This window comes from Phyllobates terribilis, unplaced genomic scaffold (genome assembly GCF_046119375.1).
Source record: "Phyllobates terribilis strain yellow unplaced genomic scaffold, ASM4611937v1 Scaffold_10__3_contigs__length_209671492, whole genome shotgun sequence".
Lineage (NCBI taxonomy): Eukaryota > Metazoa > Chordata > Amphibia > Anura > Dendrobatidae > Phyllobates > Phyllobates terribilis.
In genome coordinates, this window is record NW_027362770.1 from 149,030,657 (window position 1) to 149,056,977 (window position 26,321).

Sequence of the window (26,321 nt, forward strand, 5' to 3'; positions counted from 1 at the left end):
CTGGGTGAGGTGCAATACGTCTTTAGCAACCGAGCCCTCAGGGTGCTACAGTTCCATTTATCTTCAGCCTAGGTGACGTATTGCGATACAGGGCCGTGATTTTGGCTATAAAAGGGTCCCCTAGACCCCTACCCCAAGCTTTTTAAGAGAATCATATATGGCGTGCCAGGAGACTCTATGGAATGCTTTCTCAGCATCCAACGAGAGTATCTAATTACAAATTTTTAACTGCATCTAGCCCAGGAAATACTTTGTGCCTAGTAGCAGTGTCTGCTAGTAAGCGGATTATCCCGGCTGTTAAGCAAGCTGCACCACCTGTAGTTTAGACACTTAATTTTTTCAAAGGAAATGCTTCGGGACCATGGGATACTTAGTGAAGAGCATCAGGAGGCACCCCAAGGCATAGGGGCTGGGACTGGCAGTAGGATGCCTTGCGGTGGACAGCCGAGCTCGATCCTTATAAAAGCTTTTTAACTGCAGCAGCTTTAGTGGACGCTACTGGAGCTGGAATTACCACGGCTGCTGGCATGAGACTTGCCCTCCAATAGATCCTTGTAAATGGATTTAAAGTGTATTCATTCAAATTAGAGAGACAATTTAAATTAAAAAGCTTAGAGCTGCCTCCACCACAGGGGGGCTCGCTCGACCCACCAGCGGACAGGCACCAGTATTGGGAGAGGGGGGCTGGCCGTCAGGGTTCACCGCGGCTCTGGCACAAACCCGGCGACACGGAGGTGGCACGGGCAGGAGCGGACTGGCCGTGTCGGCTTCTCACTTTTTGGATTTTAGAAGGGCATGACATGCCTATATCTGTGTCTCCCCCTCCTTTTACTCCTCCACCTCTTTTATTTTCGCATGACTATATGTACTTGTCACTTTTCCATGTGTTAGTTATGTCTTCTGAGCAGTTTGTCAGCTTTTGGACACCTTTGAAGGTGTTTTCTATGTGTTTCTATGTGTTTTTGTTTGCCTGCCATTGGTTTTAACGGTGTTCGAAGGTGTTCGACGAACAGTTCGACGAACAGTTCGGCGAACACACGGGTGTTCGACGAACCGAACCGAACTCGAACACTACGGGGGTGGCTCAACACTAGTTCTGACCTCACAAATGCTCTTCTGGATGAAGGTCCAAAAATTCCCACAGACACCTCCAAAATTTTATAGAAAACCTTTCGGAAGCTGTTATACCTGCAAAATACTTGACTCCATATGAATGCCTATGGACGTAGAATGGGAGGTCAGAAAAGCTTCTTTATGTGGAAAGTGTAGTATCCCAATACTTTTGTGCATACGGCGCCTATAGGGTCCTATTAAAAGCTTATTCAGATACAATTTTTAGTATAGATCAATAAAAAGGTATTGAGGCATATATTTCTTAATCATATGGTAAAAGAACACTCTTTTAGTACACATCGGGTTAATGGAACCCTATGAATCTCTTACACCTGATGAGACTGGTATACTTCCAAACCATGTTAGAATAGCTGTATAATCCTGATATTAAAATGAATATTTCATGAAAGCACTCCTAAGTCCAAGTGTATTCAATCTCTGCCCACCCAGCCTGACTAACATCCGCAACTTATACTGATTGGTGTGAGATCTCCACAGTGAGGAGGGACACTGAGGAGTTGTCAATAAGGCTAGGTTATGTGGAAATTGAGCATGGATTTAACATCGTTTTTAAAAGCAAGTACACAATCCACATCAGGAATGAGATCTATTCAATAATATAGGCAGTTTGTATTGTGAAATCTGGTGATAGATCTGCTTTAAGCTTGAAGACATGAAGTTCTGCAGAGGCACTTGACATAAAACTGTAGGATATTTTTTTAGAAAAATTAATGGAATAGTTGTTTCATTTTTGCTTGACCTTACTAAATTAATTGATTTAAAAGGCATATCCTATATTTTTCTTTATGTATGCAATGCAATCTGTAATTTCTTATGTACGCATATTTCTTTTCTTCACTTTGCAGGAAGAAGTAACTTTCAGTGATACATAGCAACCATGATAAAAGCTGTAATTGACTCTGTCCTGAGATGTCATGATAGACCATGGAGGGGAGTTCTTATATGCCGACAGATTATTGTATCTGGTTGTCTACATGGTACTAGGAAGTTCATGGATTTAGATTCTGCATCACATACCCAAAAAAGTGGCAAAGAAAATAAAAGAACAATTGACAGTCTGTATAAATTGTCTGTGAATATTAAGAAAATTCGCAGATTAAAAAGCTGGGTACTTTATAAAGATGTAGCCTACGTCGAGGAGACCGCTAATATCTTGAAGGAAATGGGAGCCAGTGATGTCACCGTGGCCAATATTCTGGAGTCTTGTCCAGAAGCTTTTCTACAAGAACCTACGGAAATCAACACTTCAAAATCCATCTGGAACTTAGTTTGCCCCAGGGATGGAGAACTAATAACTCTAATTGAAAAGTTTCCAGATTCCTTTTTCATTTGTAAAAGTCCCACTAATCAACGAGACAACATCAAATACTTTCAAGATCTCGGACTTAACAATAAAATTGTCAGCAGACTTCTAACAAGTGCTCCACAAATCTTTTGTAATCAGGTTGAATACAATAAGAAGATGGTCGATGCTTTGGAAGAAAATTACATCAATCTAGGAGGTACGAGGGAGAACTTTAAAACCTGGATAATGAAGTTAATAAGTCAAGATCCGTTTGTTCTCTTGAAAGCCAACAAGACTATGAAGGAGAATTTGAAGTTTTTACAAGATTTAGGATTTCCCGATGAGAAAGTACTGAAATTACTGGCTAAACTTAAAGGTTTTGTGTTCGATCTGAACAAGGACACCATGAGACAGGGGGTTTTGTTCACAATGTCAACTTTCGAATGCAACAATGAAGAACTAAGAGAGCTGGTAATGAAGAGTCCTGCCCTCCTCTACTATTCCGTCCCTTTGCTGGAGGAACGGTTACAACTTCTCCTGCAGGAAGGAGCAACTTTAAATCAAGTCAAAGAATGTCCAAATGTTCTAGAACTCACCCCACAGATTGTACAGTTTAGAGCTAAAAAAATCAAACAATTGGGTCGAAGAATACAAGATCAAAGTTTAGAGATTTTAAATGGAACGAAAAAAGATTTTGAAGCTAATTATGGAAAGTTGCAAGTGAGAAAAGAACGACCCCTGTATAATCCCGTTGCCCCACTGCATGTGGAGGATTGAACTAGAGATGAGCGAATTGATTCACAGTATTCAGGTCTAGTGACACTAGGTCAGTATTCCATGGCAGCTTGACCTTAGTACTGTGAACCGCCTCCTGCATGGCATCCCAAGGTGCTCTTCATCACGTCAAGCTGGCTAATCAAACGATGATCTAGGGATGCCGACATGTAGGTGGCGGCTCCTATTGCTCCCGTCTGGCGGCCATGGAATACTGACCTGGTCAATGGACCAGGGTTCTGTGAATTTATTCACTTATCTCTAGAATGAACCAAATATTGTATACATTAAGAGTGCAAAAATGAGGGCAAGACAAGGCTGGACCTGGATGTGAATGATTGATTTTCTTGCCTAAATGTTATATTTGCAAAATGGGCAAACCTTTTTAAAAGACCACCTCTTGGGGAAGACCAACCCCTTACACAGACCATATTTCCTTTTAGATTTTTTTAAGAAGTTCATCACCTTCCAAGACCAGTTTTTAGTACAATGTTGACTGGCGGTACCATTAAAGAGACCGAACTCAGTATAAAGTTTTATTTTCAAGGCAATGCCCCATTGGGAAAAATATGCAAAGCAGCACATACCAACAAAACCGGTGACCCATCAGTGGACAGCACTGTTTTGGGGTTTTTACCCCTCATCAGTACAGAACGGAGTATTGATTGGTGGTACATCTCAAAGTGGAATCACAGTCAACTGAACTAGGGAATTAACTCGGATATTTTGTGTCGTTTGCTGTGGTTGAGTAGACATTATATGGGCTTGTCCAGATCAGTGGTCATGCTGTCTATAAAGAGAGGATGTTCATGAGATGTCATTTTGGTGTTGATTTAATTGATGCCAAATATATAAACATCTTTACTATTTCAATGAATATGGCTGTCAAAATGGCTTAACCTTTTTCTTCAATATCCATCATATTAATCTTTGATCAATATTTCCAGAATTGACCACCAGATTCAACAACAACAATGTATTTCAGCAGAATATTAAATGAGTTGTTGCATTTTCTATCTGCAGGAGCACACAGCTCTCCAGCCTTCCTGCTTGCCAGGGGACAATACACCACTGATAATTGATAGTTTGGGCTAGCACATGGTTGAACAATATTTCCAGCATTGACCACCAGATTCAACAAGAGCAATGTATTTCAGCAGAAAATTAAAAGGGTTGTTGCACTTTATATCTGCGGGAGCACACAGCTCCCCAGCCTTCCAGTTTTCCAGAGGATGATACACTCCTGATAACTGGAAGTTTGGGCCAGCATGTGGTTGAACAATATTTCCAGAATTGACTATTTGATTCAACAAGAACAATGTATTTCAGCAAAAAATTAAAAAGGTTGTTGCATTTTCTATCTGCAGGAGCACACTGCTCCCCAGCCTTCCAGAGGATGATGCACTCCTGATGACTGGTAGTTTGGGCCAGCACATTGTTGAGCTGCTGACCCCAACTATACACTCTCCGATGATGTAATCAGAAACCGCTTTGCCTTTGCCACATTGGAGCACAGGGGCACTGAAGCTGACCGAATTCAGCCATCCGGCTAGCTTCAGCGAAAAGCTTGCAAGCTTCATAACAAAATGCTTGCAAGTGCTGACTCCTTGCCTAGAAGATCAGCCACCTTTGACAGACTGCTGAGGAGGCCAGTAACCTTGGTAATGAGCTGTAGACTATAAAAATGTAAATCCCCCCGTCCTTTAAAACGGAGAAGATTTTCTATAAGAAGTTGCTTCTTTTAACAAGCACTTTGCAACTTTACCCATTTATGAAGATGAGACAATACCTTTAAAGAGAAAAAATTAAACCGGAAAACTAAAATCCTTGATCCATTTTACGGTCTTTTATTTCAATATATCACTTTGAATGTAGACCAATTACTGACAGTCAATAACTTTATTATAGCAGATGTAATCCGGGCTGTCATGTCACAAACAATATTGACGTGAGCCAATCCACAGCCACAGGCAGACCTCCACTATGATTTAACATTTGCCCAGGGGGTGTACTTATTTGGGTGCAGAGGTAGCAGTTTGCCTACGGGCACTAGTGCCTCTCCAGCCCCAGAGGCCCCTCTATCATATAAATTGACACCATTTTTTTTTTTTAAATCGCACATGGTAAACTTGCATTAGGCCTCGAAAACTTTAGATGACATACAAAGCAGAAAAAGAGTCTGAAGACAAACTAAAACAGAATGTGTTTGCGAAAAGTGGCAAGTGGCTTGTGTGATTGGTCATAGACTTGAAGATCCTGCCAAAAAAAAATCCAACTGGATAGCTAAGATTTTTGGCAGACACTGATGGAAATTTCGAAGCAATGGACGGGAAAAATTGGCAATTTTGGTTAACTTTTAACCCAAGAAAGAAAAAGGTTTTGAATCCAGGACTAGATGGTGAACTTCAATAATATTATAACCTCGCTGCTTGTGTTTGGTCTGCACAATATGGAAATAGCCATAAAGAAGCTCGACTTCTCTTTATCAGCACAATGTCATCATGTTATACGTGAAAAACCTAAGTCAACAGGGAAAGCAAATTGACTGTAACTTATTACCGTCAGCAAAGCAGAGTAGGCAATTCTGATCAGTGGCTCGATGAAATTGCCTAAATTTACAGTTGGCCGCGAGATGAGAAAAGAACAGTTCTGACGGGCGTGAGACAGATCAGACTGCCGTCCCATCCATCGTCCAAATATCACATGTAGGTTCAATATTTCACTTTGCTCGGAACGGTAATGATATGAAGCAAGCGATAACGCTCATTACTTGCAAACCAACACTCCGAGTTCGCGGAGATTTTCCTCCCGTGTTGACAGCTATCTCTTGCACAATTGTCCGATGTCCAACTGTGCTTACAAAACACATTATTATTTTTTAGTCTTGCCGGAGACGCAAAACATATTTGTTAAAAAAGGACAGTGAAAGATTATTTTACGTCGTCAATAAATCTCACAACACAAACTGCATACATTAAAATATAAAGCTCTTAGACCTGATGAGGCTGGTGTACTTACTTAGAAAATCCATCTCAGCATGGTTTTGTATAATCCTTTATGATAATTTGGGGTAATTTTTTAAATTTTTGCACATTCTTTGTTCTAAAAGCCATAACTTTTTTTTTTTTTTTATCTTTACGCAAACATGGGCGTATGAGGGCTTTCATTTTTGCGGGACGAGTTATACTTTTGAACCACACCATCCATTTTATTGTGCAATTTATTGGCAAGCTGGGAAAAAAAGATCTGAAATTGGAAAAAAAAAAAGAAAACCCAGCAATTCTGCAATTGTTTTTTTGTTTTGTTTTATATTAAAAATGACCTGGCAATATGATTCTCCAGGTCAATATGATTATAGTGATACCAAACTTACATTTTTTAATTAATTTTTAATTAAAAAAATTAAGCAGCTTGCAAAAAAAATGTTTTGCATATGTCACCTTTTTCCGAGACTCGGAACGTTTTCATTTTTTGGTCCATAAAGATTTTGACATCTTGTTTTTTTGCGTGATGATCTTATGTTTTTATTGATACCATTTTGGAGTACATACAACTTTATGATTACATTTTATTGTGCAGTTGCAATAACTTTAAAAACCTCAATTCTGCCGTTTCGATTTTTTCTCTCTTTACGATTTTTAAGGATCGTGTTATTTAATTGTATATTTTGATAGATGGGACTGTTATGGATGTGATGATACCAAATATCTTTTCTATATATATCTTTTTAAATATCTTTATTTTTAATGGGGGGTGATTGGAATTTTTGTTTGTTGAATTTTTTGTAAAACATTTTTCTTTACTTTGTTTTTTAGTCCCATTATCGCTTAATTAGTCAGATCATTTACAACTATATCGCAGTACATAGGACAATCACAGTCTCCTCGAATGGGATGTCATGGCAACCCATAGGCACGCTGCGACAGTGGATTGTTGCGACTCAGTGCCGCTTGCTGTAAATGCCATTGTCATGGATTGACAGCAGCATTTAACAGGTTAACAGCAGCTAACTGAGCTCAGCTGTACCCCTGACTGTCAGAGGCAGGTGATGGCTGAAAAACACAGCCCACTCCATACACCTGCATGTCGGCTTTCGTCTCTCAATCTCTTACCCACTTATCCTAATTGACAGATCATCACTGTACATCTTCCCTGCAGCTGAATCTCTACCCACCTGACTGGATTGACAGCCCTCAGTGTCCATCTTTCCTGCCATTGAATTTCCACAAACCTGGCCTGATTGTCGGCTCCTCACTGTCCTTCTATCCTGCTGTTAAAACTCCACCCACCTAACTTGATTGACAGCTCCTCCATGTCTTTGCTTCCTGCTGTTCAGTCCCCTCCTACCTAGCCTGATTGACAGCTCCTCCATGTCCTTCCTTCCTGCTGTTCAATCTCCTCCTACCTAGCCTGATTGAGAGCTCCTCCATGTCCTTCCTTCCTGCTGTTCAATCTCCTCCTACCTAGCCTGATTGACAGCTCCTCCATGTCCTTCCTTCCTGCTGTTCAATCTCCTCCTACCTAGCCTGATTGACAGCTCCTCCATGTCCTTCCTTCCTGCTGTTCACTCTCCTTCCACCTAGCCTGATTGACAGCACCTCCATGTCCTTCCTTCCTGCTGTTCACTCTCCTTCCATCTAGCCTGATTGACAGCTCCTCAGTGTCTTTCCTTCCTGCTGTTCAATCTTCTCCTACCTAGCCTGGTTGACAGCTGCTCAGTGTCCTTCCTCCCAGCTGCTGCTAAAATCTCACACTGCTCAGTGCAATCCGTAAGTATCAGTCAGACAGGTAATGCGGAGACTGAATACACTTTGACTCATCATGTGCACTCTCGCTCTTTAGCTGTGGTCATTTTAATATCATGAGTATACAGTCATCGCAACATGGATTTTTATAGTAAGTAAACCCGCCTCATCAGGTCTCATCTATTTAATAAGTGCATGTAGTTTTTATTGTGACAGATCTTCGATAAAATGTATTCACCAAATACACACAAATGATTCTAATTCTGCACTAGTGTTGAGCGAATATGCCGGGGAAAATATATATTTTTGTACCATGTTAGCCAGTAGATAAAAAAATATTTAGATTTGAGAGTCCTCAGTGGTTGATACATTTTAATGGCTAACTGAAAAGATGGTAACAAATTGCAAGCTTTCGAGACTACGCAGGTCTCTTCATCAGGCTAGTATAACAAAAAATCTGAAGAGTCACATATTTATACACAATAAGACACAGAAATAATGCAATAGATCAGACAGATGACGGAAAGCTGAGTTATTATGGGAGAGATAAACAGTTCTAAAAACAGTTCTAATAAATTACTGGTATTAAAAGGTAACTTCAAATCTCAAAGAGAAAGAATCTCAGAATATAAACTGATGATAACCTTTGACAATTTCAGAGCAGGAATAAATGTGTCGCATGAATTTATGTCATTCTACATCAACTAAGGAATGTGCCCCTCAGACTTGTGAGGCCATCATAACACTGGACAAGTCACAGGACAATAAAACCTTCACACTCCTTATTTATTAACTGCTAAACTATTTATAACCAGAACTGTTTATCTCTCCCATAATAACTCTGCTTTCCGTCACCTGTCTCATCTATTGCATTATTTCTGTGTCTTATTGTGTATAAATATGTGACTCTTTTTGTGTTATACTAGCCTGATGAAGACACCTGAGTAGTCTCGAAAGCTTGCAACTTGATACCATCTTTTCAGTTAACCATTAAAAGGCATCAACCACTGAGGACTCTCAAATCTAAATATTTTACAAATATACAGTATTTTTGAAAAATTTTGCATTTATGGTATCAGGAACGACGGCTCTTTCTGAATGCCGAACTATGTTACCTATTTTATTGTAAGACTTTGTACTCTTTTATCAATAATTTCTACTCTTATGAGCTGTACAAAAAAACAGAAAAAACATCCTTATGAAGATAAAAGCTTTGGCGGAACGATCTCGGCTCATTCCACATCCTGTGTATTTCTCAATAGGGTGAGTGGTTCGTTCGTATAAAGTAACACTTCAGTCAATGACATTTCTCTTAAAGGCGCCTGTTCTTTAATTTCCTTTTAATAAATCAATAGTACAATGCGTACTTATTTGTAAAATTGGGTTGGGGGATTTATTTCTTTCCAACAAACCTCTGTTTCCCAGCGGATTTCAAATGTAAGTTTAGAAGGGCGAATATTTTTTTTATAAAGGCAAATTTTGTTAAAAGAGTTTTCATCCTACAACTTAGCATTGTTGAAAAGGTGCCATACCCCTACCCATCAATAGTTCTGGCACCCTTGTAGTAAGAAAGAAGATGTTTTCCAAATTCTGGACAACCCCTATTAAGGGAATGTGTAATCATAAAATGACCCACTGTTTAAATCAGGATTATATTTTAAAAGTATTTCTTTAAAATGTTTGATGATTTTATTTTACTTACCATATTCCTATCTATTTAAGGGGAAAAAAATGAAATCTTCCTGTCGTTTTTGGCAGCTACATGGACATTGAGAACAACAAACTGACTCTGACTCGTTATTTTTCTACAGAACAACATTCTGGGCATGCTCTGATTTGAGCAAAGCTCACTGTGAAGGTAGTAAGAGGAGGTGAGCTGTGACATCACCTATTGTGAATGGTGGATCCTGTGTTATCTACTGTATATAGAGGTGTTATCAGTCATTGTACAGGAGGAGGAGGAGGTGAGCTGTGACATCACCTATTGTGAGTGGTGGATCCTGTGTTATCTACTGTATATAGAGGTGTTATCAGTCATTGTACAGGAGGAGGAGGAGGTGAGCTGTGACATCACCTATTGTAAATGGTGGATCCTGTGTTATCTACTGTATATAGAGGTGTTATCAGTCATTGTACAGGAGGAGGAGGTGAGCTGTGACATCACCTATTGTGAATGGTGGATCCTGTGTTATCTACTGTATATAGAGGTGTTATCAGTCATTGTACAGGAGGGGGAGGAGGTGAGCTGTGACATCACCTATTGTGAATGGTGGATCCTGTGTTATCTACTGTATATAGAGGTGTTATCAGTCACTGTACAGGAGGAGGAGGTGAGCTGTGAGATCAACTATTGTGAATGGCAGATCCTGTATTATCTGTTGTATATGAGGTATTACTTGTTATTGTGATCCTGACTGTAGTGATAATGACAGCTGAAAAGATTCTAACATTAGGCTGGGTGGCCAGTGTGAAAATTGCAGGATTTCCATTTTTTTTTCAATATAGATAGCGATATTGAAAATTGTTAAAAATTATCAAAAATTTTAATAATTGATATTTAACCTAAAATTCTGATTTAAACAATTTTCTGATTATACACTTCCTTTAAAGCCATGTTATAATACAGGATCAAATTAGTATGCAAAGGAATGTTAATTAATTTAATGTAAAAAAATGCCTCAAATGGCAAGAATTTTGGACCAGTCGCGTTTAAATTTTTGAGCTGTCTTATTTCCAAGTTAAGGTTGCAGTTGAATTGTGTTATGTGTTGTTTTGTTTAATTTTGGTTTCTTTTCTGAACAGTGGCAAAAAGTACCGTAATCAGCTTTTCAAAACTCATGTATTTTTGCCGTGATTTCTTCATTAATAATTTAATCACAACCCGTGAACACAGTCTACAGCCGAGTGATACCCCAATGCTGAACCACTGCTGCTGTATGTGTCCCTATTACTACACCTACTGTGTGGTTCAAAAACTATGCTCTTCTTACTGCTCCACATGATAATGCCCACCACTGTGCCCCTTACTTAGTAATACTGCCTCCTTTTTCCCTATAAGTGGTAAAATTGCTCTCTAAACAATATTAATAGACTGTGTGAGTGACCTAGAAAACATTTATGCCCTCTGTGTACACCCTAAAAATAATAATGCCCTCTGAGTGCGCCCTAGAAAATAACAATGTCCTCTGCGTGTGCCCTAGAAAATAACAATGCCTTCTGCTTGTGCCCTAGAAAATAACAATGCCCTCTGCGTGTGCCCTTAAAAATAACAATGCCCTCTGCGTGTGCCCTTGAAAATAACAATGCCCTCTGCGTGTGCCCTAGAAAATAACAATGCCCTCTGCGTGTGCCCTTGAAAATAACAATGCCCTCTGCGTGTGCCCTAGAAAATAACAATGCCCTCTGCGTGTGCCCTTGAAAATAACAATGCCCTCTGCGTGTGCCCTAGAAAATAACAATACGCTCTGCGTGTGCCCTAGAAAATAACAATGCCCTCTGCGTGTGCCCTAGAAAAATAACAATACGCTCTGCGTGTGCCCTAGAAAATAACAATGCCCTCTGCGTGTGCCCTAGAAAATAACAATGCCCTCTGCGTGTGCCTTAGAAAATAACACTAACCTCTGTGTGCCCTAGAAAATAACAATGCCTTCTGTGTGCCCTAGAAAATAACAATGTCCTCTGTGTGTGCCCTAGAAAATAGCAATGACCTCTGTGTGTGCCCTAGAAAATAACAATGCCTTCTGTGTGCCCTAGAAAATAACAATGCCTTCTGTGTGCCCTAGAAAATAACAATGCCTTCTGTGTGCCCTAGAAAATAACAATGCCCTCTGTGTGTGCCCTAGAAAATAACAATGCCCTCTGTGTGTGCCCTAGAAAATAACAATGCCCTCTGCGTGTGCCCTAGAAAATAACAATGCCCTCTGTGTGTGCCCTAGAAAATAACACTAACCTCTGTGTGCCCTAGAAAATAACAATGCCTTCTGTGTGCCCTAGAAAATAACAATGTCCTCTGTGTGTGCCCTTGAAAATAACAATGCCCTCTGTGTGTGCCCTTGAAAATAACAATGCCCTCTGTGTGTGCCCTTGAAAATAACAATGCCCTCTGTGTGTGCCCTAGAAAATAACAATGTCCTCTGCGTGTGCCCTAGAAAATAACAATGCCCTCTGTGTGTGCCCTAGAAAATAACAATGTCCTCTGCGTGTGCCCTAGAAAATAACAATGCCCTCTGTGTGTGCCCTAGAAAATAACAATGTCCTCTGCGTGTGCCCTTGAAAATAACCATGTCCTCAGCGTGTGCCCTAGAAAATAACAATGCCTTCCGTGTGCCCTTGAAAAAAACAATGCCCTCTGCGTGTGCCCTAGAAAATAGCAATGCCCTCTGTGTGTCCTTGAAAATAACAATGTCCACTGCGTGTGCCCTTGAAAATAACAATGCCCTCTGTGTGTGCCCTTGAAAATAACAATGCCCTCTGTGTGTGCCCTTGAAAATAACAATGCCCTCTGTGTGTGCCCTAGAAAATAACAATGTCCTCTGCGTGTGCCCTAGAAAATAACAATGTCCTCTGCGTGTGCCCTAGAAAATAACAATGCCCTCTGTGTGTGCCCTTGAAAATAACCATGTCCTCTGCGTGTGCCCTAGAAAATAACAATGCCCTCTGTGTGTGCCCTTGAAAATAACCATGCCCTCTGCGTGTGCCCTAGAAAATAACAATGCCTTCCGTGTGCCCTTGAAAAAAACAATGCCCTCTGCGTGTGCCCTAGAAAATAGCAATGCCCTCTGTGTGTCCTTGAAAATAACAATGCCCTCTGTGTGTGCCCTAGAAAATAACAATGTCCTCTGCGTGTGCCCTAGAAAATAACAATGCCCTCTGTGTGTGCCCTTGAAAATAACCATGTCCTCTGCGTGTGCCCTAGAAAATAACAATGCCCTCCGTGTGCCCTTGAAAATAACAATGCCCTCTGCGTGTGCCCTAGAAAATAACAATGTCCTCTGTGTGTGCCCTAGAAAATAACATTGCCCTCTGTGTGTGCCCTTGAAAATAACCATGTCCTCTGCGTGTGCCCTAGAAAATAACAATGCCTTCCGTGTGCCCTTGAAAAAAACAATGCCCTCTGCGTGTGCCCTAGAAAATAGCAATGCCCTCTGTGTGTCCTTGAAAATAACAATGCCCTCTGCGTGTGCCCTAGAAAATAACAATGCCCTCTGTGTGTGCCCTTGAAAATAACCATGTCCTCTGCGTGTGCCCTAGAAAATAACAATGCCCTCTGTGTGCCCTTGAAAATAACAATGCCCTCTGCGTGTGCCCTAGAAAATAACAATGTCCTCTGCGTGTGCCCTAGAAAATAACAATACGCTCTGCGTGTGCCCTAGAAAATAACAATGACCTCTGCGTGTGCCCTAGAAAATAACAATACGCTCTGCGTGTGCCCTAGAAAATAACAATGACCTCTGTGTGCCCTAGAAAATAGCAATACGCTCTGCATGTGCCCTAGAAAATAACAATGCCCTCTGTGTGCCCTAGAAAATAACAATACGCTCTGCGTGTGTCCTAGAAAATAACAATGCCCTCTGCGTGTGCCCTAGAAAATAACAATAACCTCTGTGTGCCCTAGAAAATAACAATGCCTTCTTTGTGCCCTAGAAAATAACAATGTCCTCTGCGTGTGCCCTAGAAAATAACAATGCCCTCTGTGTGTGCCCTAGAAAATAACAATGCCCTCTGTGTGTGCCCTAGAAAATAACAATGCCCTCTGTGTGTGCCCTAGAAAATAACAATGCCCTCTGCGTGTGCCCTAGAAAATAACAATGTCCTCTGCTTGTGCCCTAGAAAATAACAATGCCCTCCGTTTTCCCTTGAAAATAGCAATGCCCTCTGCGTGTGCCCTTGAAAATAACAATGCCCTCTGTGTGCCCTTGAAAATAACAATGTCCTCTGCGTGTGCCCTAGAAAATAACAATACGCTCTGCGTGTGCCCTAGAAAATAACCATGCCCTCTGTGTGCCCTAGAAAATAACAATACGCTCTGCGTGTGCCCTAGAAAATAACCATGCCCTCTGTGTGCCCTAGAAAATAACAATGCCCTCTGCGTGTGCCCTAGAAAATAACAATACGCTCTGCGTGTGCCCTAGAAAATAACAATGCCCTCTGCGTGTGCCCTGGAAAAATAACAATACGCTCTGCGTGTGCCCTAGAAAATAACAATGACCTCTGCGTGTGCCCTAGAAAATAACAATACGCTCTGCGTGTGCCCTAGAAAATAACACTAACCTCTGTGTGCCCTAGAAAATAACAATGCCTTCTGTGTGCCCTAGAAAATAACAATGTCCTCTGTGTGTGCCCTAGAAAATAGCAATGACCTCTGTGTGCCCTAGAAAATAACAATGCCCTCTGTCTGTTCCCTAGAAAATAACAATGCCCTCTGCGTTTGCCCTAGAAAATAACAATGACCTCTGTGTGCCCTAGAAAATAACAATGCCCTCTGCGTGTGCCCTTGAAAATAACAATGCCCTCTGCGTGTGCCCTAGAAAATAACAATGTCCTCTGTGTGTGCCCTTGAAAATAACAATGCCCTCTGCGTGTGCCCTAGAAAATAACAATGCCCTCTGCGTGTGCCCTAGAAAATAACAATGCCCTCTGCGTGTGCCCTTGAAAATAACAATGCCCTCTGCGTGTGCCCTAGAAAATAACAATGCCCTCTGCGTGTGCCCTAGAAAATAACAATGTCCACTGCGTGTGCCCTAGAAAATAACAATGCCCTCTGTGTGTGCCCTTGAAAATAACCATGCCCTCTGCGTGTGCCCTAGAAAATAACAATGCCCTCTGCGTGTGCCCTAGAAAGTAACAATGCCCTCTGCGTGTGCCCTAGAAAATAACAATGCCCTCTGTGTGTGCCCTAGAAAATATCAATGTCCTCTGTGTGCACCCTGAAAAATAACAATGCCCTCTGTGTGTGCCCTTGAAAATAACAATGCCCTCTGCGTGTGCCCTAGAAAATAACAATGCCCTCTGCGTGTGCCCTTGAAAATAACAATGCCCTCTGCGTGTGCCCTAGAAAATAACAATGCCCTCTGCGTGTGCCCTAGAAAATAACAATGTCCTTTGCGTGTGCCCTAGAAAATAACAATGTCCTCTGCGTGTGCCCTAGAAAATAACAATGACCTCTATGTGCCCTAGAAAATAACAATGCCCTCTGTCTGTGCCCTAGAAAATAACAATGCCCTCTGCGTTTGCCCTAGAAAATAACAATGTCCTCTGCGTGTGCCCTAGAAAATAACAATGCTCTCTGCGTGTGCCCTTGAAAATAACACTAACCTCTGTGTGCCCTAGAAAATATCAATGTCATCTGTGTGCACCCTGGAAAATAACAATACCCTCTGCGTGTGCCCTAGAAAATAACAATGTCCTCTGCGTGTGCCCTAGAAAATAACCATGTCCTCTGCTCTGTGTGCACCCTGAAAAATAGCCATACTGTTTGTGTGCGCTTTAGAAAATAATGGCTTCTAGCACGCGACGCAAATGTAGTTTGGCCACTCACCCCTCAATCCCTCCTGTGTAAAAACTCACTGATACCTTTAAGTTTTGCTGAATGGAGGTCAGTCACAGCATTTATTAACCATTTTCATTAAACCATGAATAACAAACCTTTTTTCCATATAAACTGTTGAGCTGGGAAGCGATATGCCAGCCGCCCGACTCCAGGAAGGCATGTTCACCTTCTACGCTCCCACCAGAGATCCATTTCTTAACAAACTGCCAGCTGTGAATTTATATTAAAATCGACGTTATTATAATCAGAAAAATAATAAGCCACAATTCTCTTTTAAAAAATATACATAGTCCACCAGTATCATTCTCTACTATCATTTTCTACTTCCATACTCTTCTCTTCCAAATATATGTACTGTAGGGTTTCTACTCACTCGGTTTCGTTTCGACGTAGGCACGGGAAGCGGTTTCAGTAAAAAGTCCGGGTTGGTTTATTAAGGTTCCATAAACCAGTCAGGACAACAAAACAAAAACAGCTTTTTCTGCTACAAAGAGAAAACATAAAGTATATAGTTAATACAGTAGTGCGGGTTCGCCCGCTCAGGTTAGTGTCCAGCTCTTTAGTCCTCAGCAAAGACAAACAACACTGGAGGTCTGCACATCTCCAAACACAGACCTTGAATAAGACAACTGGTCTCCTTTTTTATCTTCTGTACCACACCCCCGGGGTGGGAATATGTGAGCAGCCAGTTCTACCCATCTCTCTCACTGCTCATAAAACTTGCCCTGATACGCCCTATAAACTCTCAGCACTATTTGTTCTGGAACCTACTTTTCCCTGCTTTCATCACCGAGGTTACCAACCTCAATGTTGCATATCTCCCCTTGATGACCTGTCAGGCCGCTGTCATACAGTATATAAATGTGCGTCTATCCCCTAGAAAGTAATAATGCCCCTGGTGTGCTCCTATTATATAATAATGCCTTTTAAGTACCCACTTAACATTGTTCTCTGAGTCCCCCTTAAAAAGTTATAATGCTGCTTGAGTGTCCCCACTGCAATTGTTAATGTCTGAGTGCCCCAACAAAAATAATAATGCCCCCTAAGTTCCTTACATATAGTAATAATGCCTCGAGTTCCTCATGTATAGTAATAATGTTCCCTGCGTTCTCCCACAAAAAATAAAAAAATAAAATAAATCATATATATTCTCACCTAACCCCAGATCCTGGTGAATTCACATAGTCAGCATCCCGGCGCAGGCAAAGCAATGCGGTGGTGGTGACCTAATTGTGCCACCTGCACCGGGACTCTAACATCTTGTATGTGATCCTACTGTTCTGTAGACGACATTCCTAGAGCGAAATATGTCCTACAGAGCAGAGAGTTTTAGTACAGGGTGACTATGGCTCTCTGCTCTACTGAAAGTGTTTACGCTACGAGTCGGTATGCATACCGATACAGTTAGGAGTGGTGGTCGCTCCAGGTGGACCCCACTGTGTGAGTGGGGCCTGGGGTGACAGTGCTAGGCTGCTGATTTATAATAACTGATAGTAGTTGTCAGTCTTACCAAACTACGGACTATACTTAATGGTATCCATAGTTTGACTTTTAGATTCAGACCATACTTTCCATTATTAGATTTCCTTCAGCTCTGGTGCCAGATCTCAGAATTTCACAGACCATCTGTGTGACATGCAGAAGTAGTGCTGTTGCTTCAAAAGCATTCAGCAACTATTAGAAGTAACACAAGCACATAAGACAGGAAGTGTTGTGCTCCAGAAGCATCCAGCAACTAGAGGGGTTAACACAGTCACAGGAGAAGGGGAGTGTTTTAGCAGAGCCCCAGGGGGATTGTGGGGAAGTGGTTTACTGTCTCGCTGGAGCCGAAGAGAAAGGTGGTGTGTGTGTTCTGTATCTCACAGAAGCGCCCTGCAAGTGAAAAGGATTCAAGTCAGGAGTGAAGCTAAGCACAGGTCAGGTAGAGTTTCTGAACTAGCAGTGCGGAGTATTGTCAGGCAGAAAGACAAGGACTGGAAGAAATGGTGTCACAGGGATCATCTCCCTCAACAAACCCTCCCCCCTCCTCCATCTCACTGTGCTGTAAAGAATGCTGTGTTTATTAATGTACCTTTGCATTAGAACTGTGCTGTCCTGTACTACTGGGAAGACTGTGGACTGCCGTGCTGCTAAGGAAACTGTACTGTTTGCAGGGGTGGATTGAGAGTAGCAAGGGCCCCGGGCAGTTTAGAAGGCGCGGCCCCCCCCCACACACACACCTGATGTATCACGTGACATGTCACATGATCCCCTGTGATAGATCATGTGATAGTTCACGTGAAATTAATTTGGCACAATATTAATTATAATATTTTTTTTAGGCTGTGTGCCCACTATGCGTTTTTTAAGCGTTTCCACAGCAGCAATTCCGCTGCAAAAACGCTTGGTAGAAGGTCTGCCATGTTTCCCAATGATAATCCGCATGTGCTGTGCACATGCGGAAATTTCCACTGCGGATTATCATTGCGGAAAAATCCGCAGCACTACCAATTATTTTGTGGAAACGCGGCGCTTTCGCCGCCATTGACTTGCATTGGAACCCATGGAATCCGCATCATTGAATCTGTACATGCAGAATCCATGCGTTTCAATGTGCGGATGGTACCCGGGTTTGGAGAAGAGGAGACTCTCCTCCGGACCCGGTTACCATAGAACCTGTAAAAAAGAATAAAATAAAAAATAAATATTATACTTACCTTCTGATGGCCCCCGGTGTCTTTATCCGATGTGTTCTGGCTTGCCGGCAGCTCGCGATGGTCTGAAAAGGACCTGCCGTGACATCATTTAGTCATGTGACGGGTCACACGACCACTGACGTCGGCAGGCCATCAGAAGGTAATTATATATTTATTTTTTACCATTCTTTTACAGTCACACTATATAAATCCATGCCGGTTGCATGAATTTATATAGTGTGACCAAGTTGTCATGCACTTTCCAAGTGATGCTAAAATCGCTTGGAAAGCGCTTGTCAACCCGCATGCGGAAATGCATGTGAAGAACGCTTTACATCCGCATGTCCCTGTCAGGAAAAACGCATGTACAATACGCATGTACAATCGGCATGTACAATCCACATGCATTTTTTCTGCCAGGCAGATGCAGAAACGCTCAAAAAAAATCCGGAGCATTTCTGCATCGTGGGCACATAGCCTTACATTAATTGTATGACTCAATATTGAACACACGTAGCCATCTATACACAGCAGGAGGCCGCACGTAGCCATCTATACACAGCAGGAGGCCGCACGTAGCCATCTATACACAGCGGGAGGTCGCACGGCGCCATCTATACACAGCGGGAGGCCGCACGGCGCCATCTATACACAGTGGGAGGCTGCACGGCGCCATCTATACACAGCGGGAGGCCGCACGGCGCCCCCCCAGAGACAGCAGGAGGCCACATGGCACCATCTATACTCAGCAGTAGGCCGCACGTAGTCACACATGCACACAAACATATACAGACATATACATACACGCATAAACACATTTGAAACACAAAAATACATATAAACAGACATCACACAATGATATCTGCCTACACACACACACACACACAGAGACACACAGAGACACACACACACACCATCCCCCGGCTCGGCTCCAGTCCTCCTGCTCTTTTCCGGTGCAGCACTGCAGGCCGGGTGCGCACTGCGTGATGTCACAGCTTGGAGACACGGCCGCGCACAGGGGCATATCTCCTAGCAGTGACGCGGCCGGGCCAGCACAGGGAAGTTAACTGCTGCAGTGCTGGCCCGGCCGAAGAAGAAGCAGCGGCCGTGCGCCGCTGCTGGGGGAGCGGTCCAGGGGACCCCTCGCCACTGTCTCCCGGTATGTGCCGCAGCGCCGCACATATAATGAGGACAATCTGGCCATAGACACCCCGGTGCCCCAGGCCCCCTGGAGGTTCGGGGCCCTGGGCGGTAGCCCAGATCGTCCTCATTATAATCCGCCTATGACTGTTTGTCACTGGAGCCTGTTGCTCATCAGACTTAACTTGCACTGGCTGTGTGGCTTCTTATTAAATGCTACTGTTCTACTATTTATGAGGACTCTTGTCAAGTGTGTCTGGTCAGTAAGTGAAACAACCTACGTGTCGGTGCTTGAGGGTCAATACCCCTGTGTGCTTGAGAGAAGCTGCAGCACATGGTCTATGGTCGCCCTGAGTTACGGTTCCCTCAGGATTCCAAAGAATTCATGTAACCTGTTTCGCCCCTATCTGAACCTAGCGGCATGCGTGCAACATTGGTGGCCCGTACGGGGAATCCTGAGCGGGAGTTAGCGTGTAGAGGCAGAAGAGGAAAAGTGTTTGGAAAAACACAGCAGCACAGCACCTCAACTCAACTCTGCTACACCAGTTAAAGGGGACCAGCCCTAAAGAAAAACTCACTAGCAGCAATGGATGTGGAAATACAAATGGACAGAATTAGTGAGCTGCTTCTTCAGCTAACCCGTGAAGAATTGAGAGCAATAGCAGAACATATAAAGATGTCAGTAGAACAGATTTCTAAAGCACCCAACCGCAGGCAACTGTTAGCGGCCATTAATGGAAAAATGGATGAGCTGGGGGAGAAAGAAGCTGAAGACGCCACAGGGATTTGAGGCAGATATTAGGATTCCTCTCCTACTATCGTACTTACAGTACGTTCGGAACTTCTCCAGGATTGCCGCCCCGCTATACCTCCTCTTGGGGGGGCGACAGAGACAACAACACCCATGGAGAAAAAGAAGAACGCTGGTAGGACCGGGCTTAAAAGAAACAACGCCGTTTCGTCCCAACAGCCCATTCTCTGGACAGCAGACCACCAGGAGGTATTGGAAGAACTAGTTGACTACCTAGTAAAACCACCCATCAAGGTTTATCCTGATTTCAACTTACCATTTGTTCTTCATTGTGACGCTGTTCAAGTTGGACTGGGAGCTGTCCTGTATCAGCATCAAGATGGAAAAATGAGAGTCATCGGTTACGGTTCTAGAACATTGACAGATGCCGAGAAGAATTACCATCTACAATCCGGAAAATTGGAGTTCCTGGCACTGAAATGGGCTATCTGTGAACGATTTAGAGATTATCTCTACTACAGCAAAGAGTTTGAGGTATACACTGACAACAACCCTTTGACCTATGTCCTTACTACAGCCAAACTGAAATCAAAAGGTCAGAGATGGGTCGCTGAACTAGCTGACTTCAATTTCAGCATCAAGTACAGGACAGGAAAATGCATTGCGGATGCTGATGAATTGTCAAGAATGCCTCTAGAGCCCGAGGAGTTCATGCGAGAATGCTCGGTGGAAGTCAGTCTGGAAGCAATTGAGAGTACTACCCAAGCAGTATAAGCTTATCAGGAGGAAGACACACCATTGTGGTATCCATTGATGGTGGAAACCACCATAAAAGCGAGAGAACAAGATCACCCCCGGTCTATTTAACAACTACCAAAAGGGAAAATCCATAGAGCACAATGGGAAGATCAGATAATTGGTAGAATACTACTTTCTGTGGACCAAAATCAGTTTCCAATAAATGGGAGAGAGACAATGAGTCACCAGCAGTATATGTTTTAATTAAAGAATGGACGAAGCTCTACCTCAATGAAGCTGGTATCCTGTATCGTAAAGGAGCACAAAACCGACATTTGGTACTACCCAGAGTATTCCATAGGTTGGTCTTCATAGAACTCCATGAAAACATGGGACACCTGGGAGTGGAAAGGACAACAAATTTGATCCGTGAATGTTTCTTCTGGCCATACATGCAGAGAGATATTGAGAGGTACGTGACCAGGGGGTGTGGGTGTCTGAAAGATAAATGTCCCAACAAATTAACCCGGGCACCTATGGGCAACATCCAAACTACGTATCCATTTGAGATCGTCTCAATAGACTTTCTACATCTTGAGACGTGCAAGGATGGTTACGAGTACATCTTGGTGGGGATGGACCATTTCACTCGATTTGCTCAAGCGTATGCCAGCACCAATAAATCGGGTCGAACAGCAGCAAAGAAGATCTTCAATGATTTTGCTTTGAGGTTTGGGTTCCCTACGAGGTTACACCATGACCAAGGAAGAGAATTTGAGAACCAGCTAGGAAAGTACTGTAGAATTCAGAGATCCCACACAACGCCTTATCACCCAGAGGGTAATGGACAAGTGGAATGTTTTAACCGGACATTATTGTTGATGTTGCGCACTTTAACAGCTGATGAGAAGAAAGACTGGAAGAGTTCTCTGTCAAAAGTAGTACATGCCTATAACTGTACAAAGAGCGATGCAACTGGTTACTCATCCTTTTTCCTATTGTATGGACGATCGCCAAGACTGCCAATTGACATCATGTTCGATACTCCGGTGTCAGAGACTAACAGAATGTATCCGGAGTATGTTTGGAAATGGAAGGAATGGATGGCAGATGCATACAACATAGCGTCCAAAGTGGTTACGCAAGGACAGAGCAAGAGTAAAGAGTACTATGATCGAAAATGTTATGGAGCAGAATTGGCACCGGGAAGCCGGGTGCTAGTCAAGAACGTACGTGAGAAAGGCGGTCCAGGAAAACTTTGTTCGTACTGGGAAGACAAGGTGTATATGGTCTTAAGGAGGAAAGCTGATGACAGCCCAGTGTATGAAATCCGATTGGAAACGGGAGACAAGAAAACCAGAATAGTCCATCGGAATTTACGGCTACCCTGTGAATATCTCCCACCACAACAAGACTTCCCAGAAGTAGACCGACATCGTCTGAGATCGACTAAGGGACCACCACAGACTGAAGCTCCAGAGGTGGATAGTGACCATTGTATTTCTCGGACCGGCAAAGAGAGGGATGTACCATCCTCAGGAGAGTGAACTAAGTCCTCAGGCTCCAGAGTTCGTACCAAGGAGTACAGATGAAGTCCAATTCAGATCTGATGATCGAACACCGGCCCCTGAAGAGACTGATCGACACTCAGGAGAAATGGAATTACCAGACAATGCGGAAACAAGCGAGAAGTACTGGAAATTAGAGAGGCAGCTGGATATGAGTGCAGCTGAAGAAACTCCTGTGACTGAAGAACCTGTGGTATCTGAGGAACAACACACTAGGAGGATGTCGACTCGAGAAGTGAGGAGGCCCGTGATGTTGACGTATGAGACACTTGGTGAACCGAGTCAAGTGCCAAGGACTGTCGACTGGAAACAGGTATCTCTGCCTGCGGACCAGGTAAGCCCACTTGAGTGGTATTCACCACCGAGAGGCAGTATGGGAGATGTTGCCTGGTGGAAATGTGGCGCCCTGCTGCGCATTGGTGCCACAGAACCCAGAAGGGTGCATGGATGGACTTCTCCACAAGAGGCCCTCACACATTCACACACCTCCACCCTACCACCTCAGACCAGCAGAGGGAGCCCGTTAGGGATATATAAAGGGAGGGTGGAGCCAGGCAGCTCAGATTAGTTCCTGATGAGACACAGAGAGGAACAGAGCTCTGAGTGAGCTGAGAGCTTGCTGACGCTCAGAGAGCAGCGAAGAGCAGCACGCTGCTGCGGTGCTTAGGCGAGCCAAGGCCTACAGCACAAGTGAAAGCCTAGTGAGGGCCTTGAGTGGGCCGAAAGCGAGAGGAGAAGGAAAAAGTAGCAAGGGGGCAGAGGAGCATACCAGGCTCACCCCAAGATATATACCGGACACCGGGTCCGCGCCTACAGGGACTCTTTACACCCAGTAGGGACTACCGGAACCCCTGGAGGACTACAGGTTCCAGGTTTGCCAAACGCTGACTACAGTGTCAGGGCTAGGAGTCACGGAGGCCCCAGCATCCAGGGAGAGTGGTCTCCAAAGAGAAGGCCCTACCACCAGGTCAGCAGGTACAAGAGAGGGAGAGAGACAGTAACCAAGCTAGGCCTAGTTCCAGGTAGGCCAGAAGCTTAGCGAGTAAAGCCACAGATCAGGAGGCCCTATACCCGCTCACTGGGGAGAGTCCAGAAATGCGCCCTTCGCCCGGAGTACCCTGGACCGTGCCTGCAACATCACCAGTAAAGGTACTGAAGCTTACCCCCGTGTGAGTGTCCATCTTTCCTCCGGGACCGTCCTGACGTCTCTCCCCTGCACCACCATCTACTCCACGCTGCCCTGGATCTAGCTCTACCTGTGGAGAGCCACACCATCCCTGCTGCCGTAACACCCGCTCCAGAGGACTGCTCCTCAGCGGCGGCACCCCTTTTGCCGCATTCCACAGGTGTCGTCACGAACTTTCCAAATCCCCTATAAATTCCCCTTTTTACTGACCGCCCTGGGTCACGGACCAGGCCAGCCACCGTGATATCCCCCACCGGCATACGCAGAGGCCCGGCTGCCGAGTACTCCCACGGCCCAGGGGGCGCGACAGAAACATTTGTTTTCATGCTTTGATTTTTCTTAAAAGACTTTGTAGAAACAAAGAACTGTTAAAGCATAGATAGAGAGAGCTAGTTGAAGACGTACGAAAAGTTCCAGCTGAAGAGATGTTGATTGTTTTAATGGTGTTAATTGTTAATTTCTTACAGGCGTCCTACAAGAAAAATAATAGGTTGTTATCAATGTTTATGAACTTTATACCAATTTGTCAATGCCAATTTGTATATAAAGCTATCCAACGTTCACTACTGTCTCAGAATTGGTCAGATTGACCAATTAGGGCGAATGTCGAGGACGACATTCAAAAAGGAGGGAAGAGTGCGACATGCAAAAGTAGTGCATTTAACATCTGCATAAATGTACTTTACTCCCGATACTAGAGATTATTTCCTTCATAGTTCATAAAAGCTTTATCTTTTAAGAAAACATATTACTTACATTGTCATGAAACTTCCTACCATCACACATCTATGGTAAAGTCGTGGCCAAAGTTTAGAGACTGACACAAATTTTGGTTTTCACACTGTTTGCTGCTTCAGTGTTTTTAGATCAGCTTTTATCAGTTTCTGGCCCCAATCCTGACTGATGACCACCCAATCTTGTCTAATCAGGAATTGATCACACTTTTTGTGTCGTTTGTTTGTCCTCTCACTTGTTGAGAATTGACCACAGGTTCTCAATGGGATTGAGATCTGGGGAGATTCCAAGCCGTGAACTCGAAATTTCAAAGCTTTTGCCTTGTGACCTGGTCTCCACCGTGTTGGAAAAAACATTGTTCGTCGCCAAATTACTCCTGGATCGTTGGGAGAAGTTGCTTTTGGAGGTTGTTTAGATCCCATAATTTATTCAGGGTAGTGTTCTTAGGTAAATTTGAGAGTGAGCCTCCTCCATGGATGAAAAGCCCCCACACATGAATGAAGTCAAGATGCTTTACTGTTGGCAGGACACAGGACTCATGGTAGCGCTCATATTTTCTCCTCCAGACAATCATTCATTCTTCCAGATGTTCTAAACAGCCTGAAGGGGGCTTCATCAGAGAAAATATATTTAACCCAGTCCAATTCCTGTACTTCTTGCAAAGTGGCGAAAATCAAAATTTGTGCCAGTCTCAAAACTTTTGGCCATGACTGTGGGTATAGAGTTTGTGATTCAAACATTTTCCAAATGGTCACATCTAGACAAATTTGATAGGGAAGTGATGAGAGTAATTCAATTCTGAATACTGATCTCCAAAATACAGTACGTTGGCATCATGTAAAATGGATAATAAAGATTACAGAGATCCAGGCATGTGTGGCTCTCTTCATTCATTAGTATAGGAATTTCAAAAATTGCAAAGAGGAAATTTTGGGAACACCTATACAAATGAATAGAGAGAGACATGTACCTCTCCTCCTTGGCAGCTCGTTCTTGCTTATCGGTGGGACTTGCATGGCTTGTGGAAGACATTTATGGCATATTGTCACGCAAGGTGAGGGAAAGACTAAGTGCACAATGACGGGAAGAGGCGGAGGAAGCCCAAACACTAGGGAAAGGGGGAGTGGAGACCCCTAGGCAGATCTGACAACACCCTGTCTCCTCTAACGTTCCTAAATAGATTCCACACTTATTGCTGAGCAGGAAACCTAATCCCTGACTGCCCCTGGATAGGGAGAGGATGGGGTGAACACTAGTCAGCCCCCCACTGCAACTAAAGACAAACAGGTAAACAGACACGGGAATACACTTAGCTTGAGAAGACACCAGAGAGATCACGCCAACTATCCTCCAAGGGAACTCCAAGAGGCCACTAGCCGACTACTAAATAAATAATAATAATAATCTTTATTTTTATATAGCGCCAACATATTCCACAGCGCTTTACATACATTATCATTGCTGTCCCCAATGGGGCTCACAATCTAGATTCCCTATCTGTATGTCTTTGGAGTGTGGGAGGAAACCGGAGAAGCCGGAGGAAACCCACGCAAACTCGGGGAGAACATACAAACTCCTTGCATATGTTGTCCTTGGTGGGATTTGAGCCTAGGATCTAACCACTGAGCCACCGTGCTACCCCACTGTGCTACTAGTACTTGAAGCCTGGACAGAGGAAAATAGAGCTATCACCGGCGACTCTCTGCAGAGACTAAGGGTATTTAAACATCCAGGAAGGGTGTGTCAATTAGCAGCAGAAGGTGAAGGTAACTGCTAGGTCCTAGAGAGAGCAGGATATCGCTGCACTGCAGAAATAGAAAGATCAAGAAGGTGCCTGCAGAGCCAAGCGCAATGACCTTCTACAGCTGGATCCAGAATGACTGTCTGTCACACCTGACATACCCGTGACACATATACTGAGAGTATGCCATAGATGTTCGAGATGGGGCAACTTCTTTATTTGCTGAATGTTTTTTCCAAAATGGAATTTGTTGTCAAAATATGTCTAAACCAGGTTCTTGTTTTCCATGTATATTTTTAA

General features: G+C 43.4%; 1 protein-coding gene across 2 annotated transcripts in view; it reads left to right on the top strand.

Annotated features, from left to right (window-relative positions):
- The window catches only part of MTERF2 (mitochondrial transcription termination factor 2), a 38,009-nt gene extending 29,690 nt beyond the window's left edge, over positions 1-8,319 (top strand). For both annotated transcript variants that reach the window (XM_073649927.1, XM_073649926.1), the window contains one exon: positions 1,980-8,319. In XM_073649927.1, coding sequence (XP_073506028.1) covers positions 2,012-3,196 — 1,185 coding nt within the window. In that variant the 5' untranslated portion in view covers positions 1,980-2,011 and the 3' untranslated portion in view covers positions 3,197-8,319. The remainder of the gene's footprint in view (positions 1-1,979) is intronic.
- Positions 8,320-26,321: the final 18,002 nt, after the last annotated feature.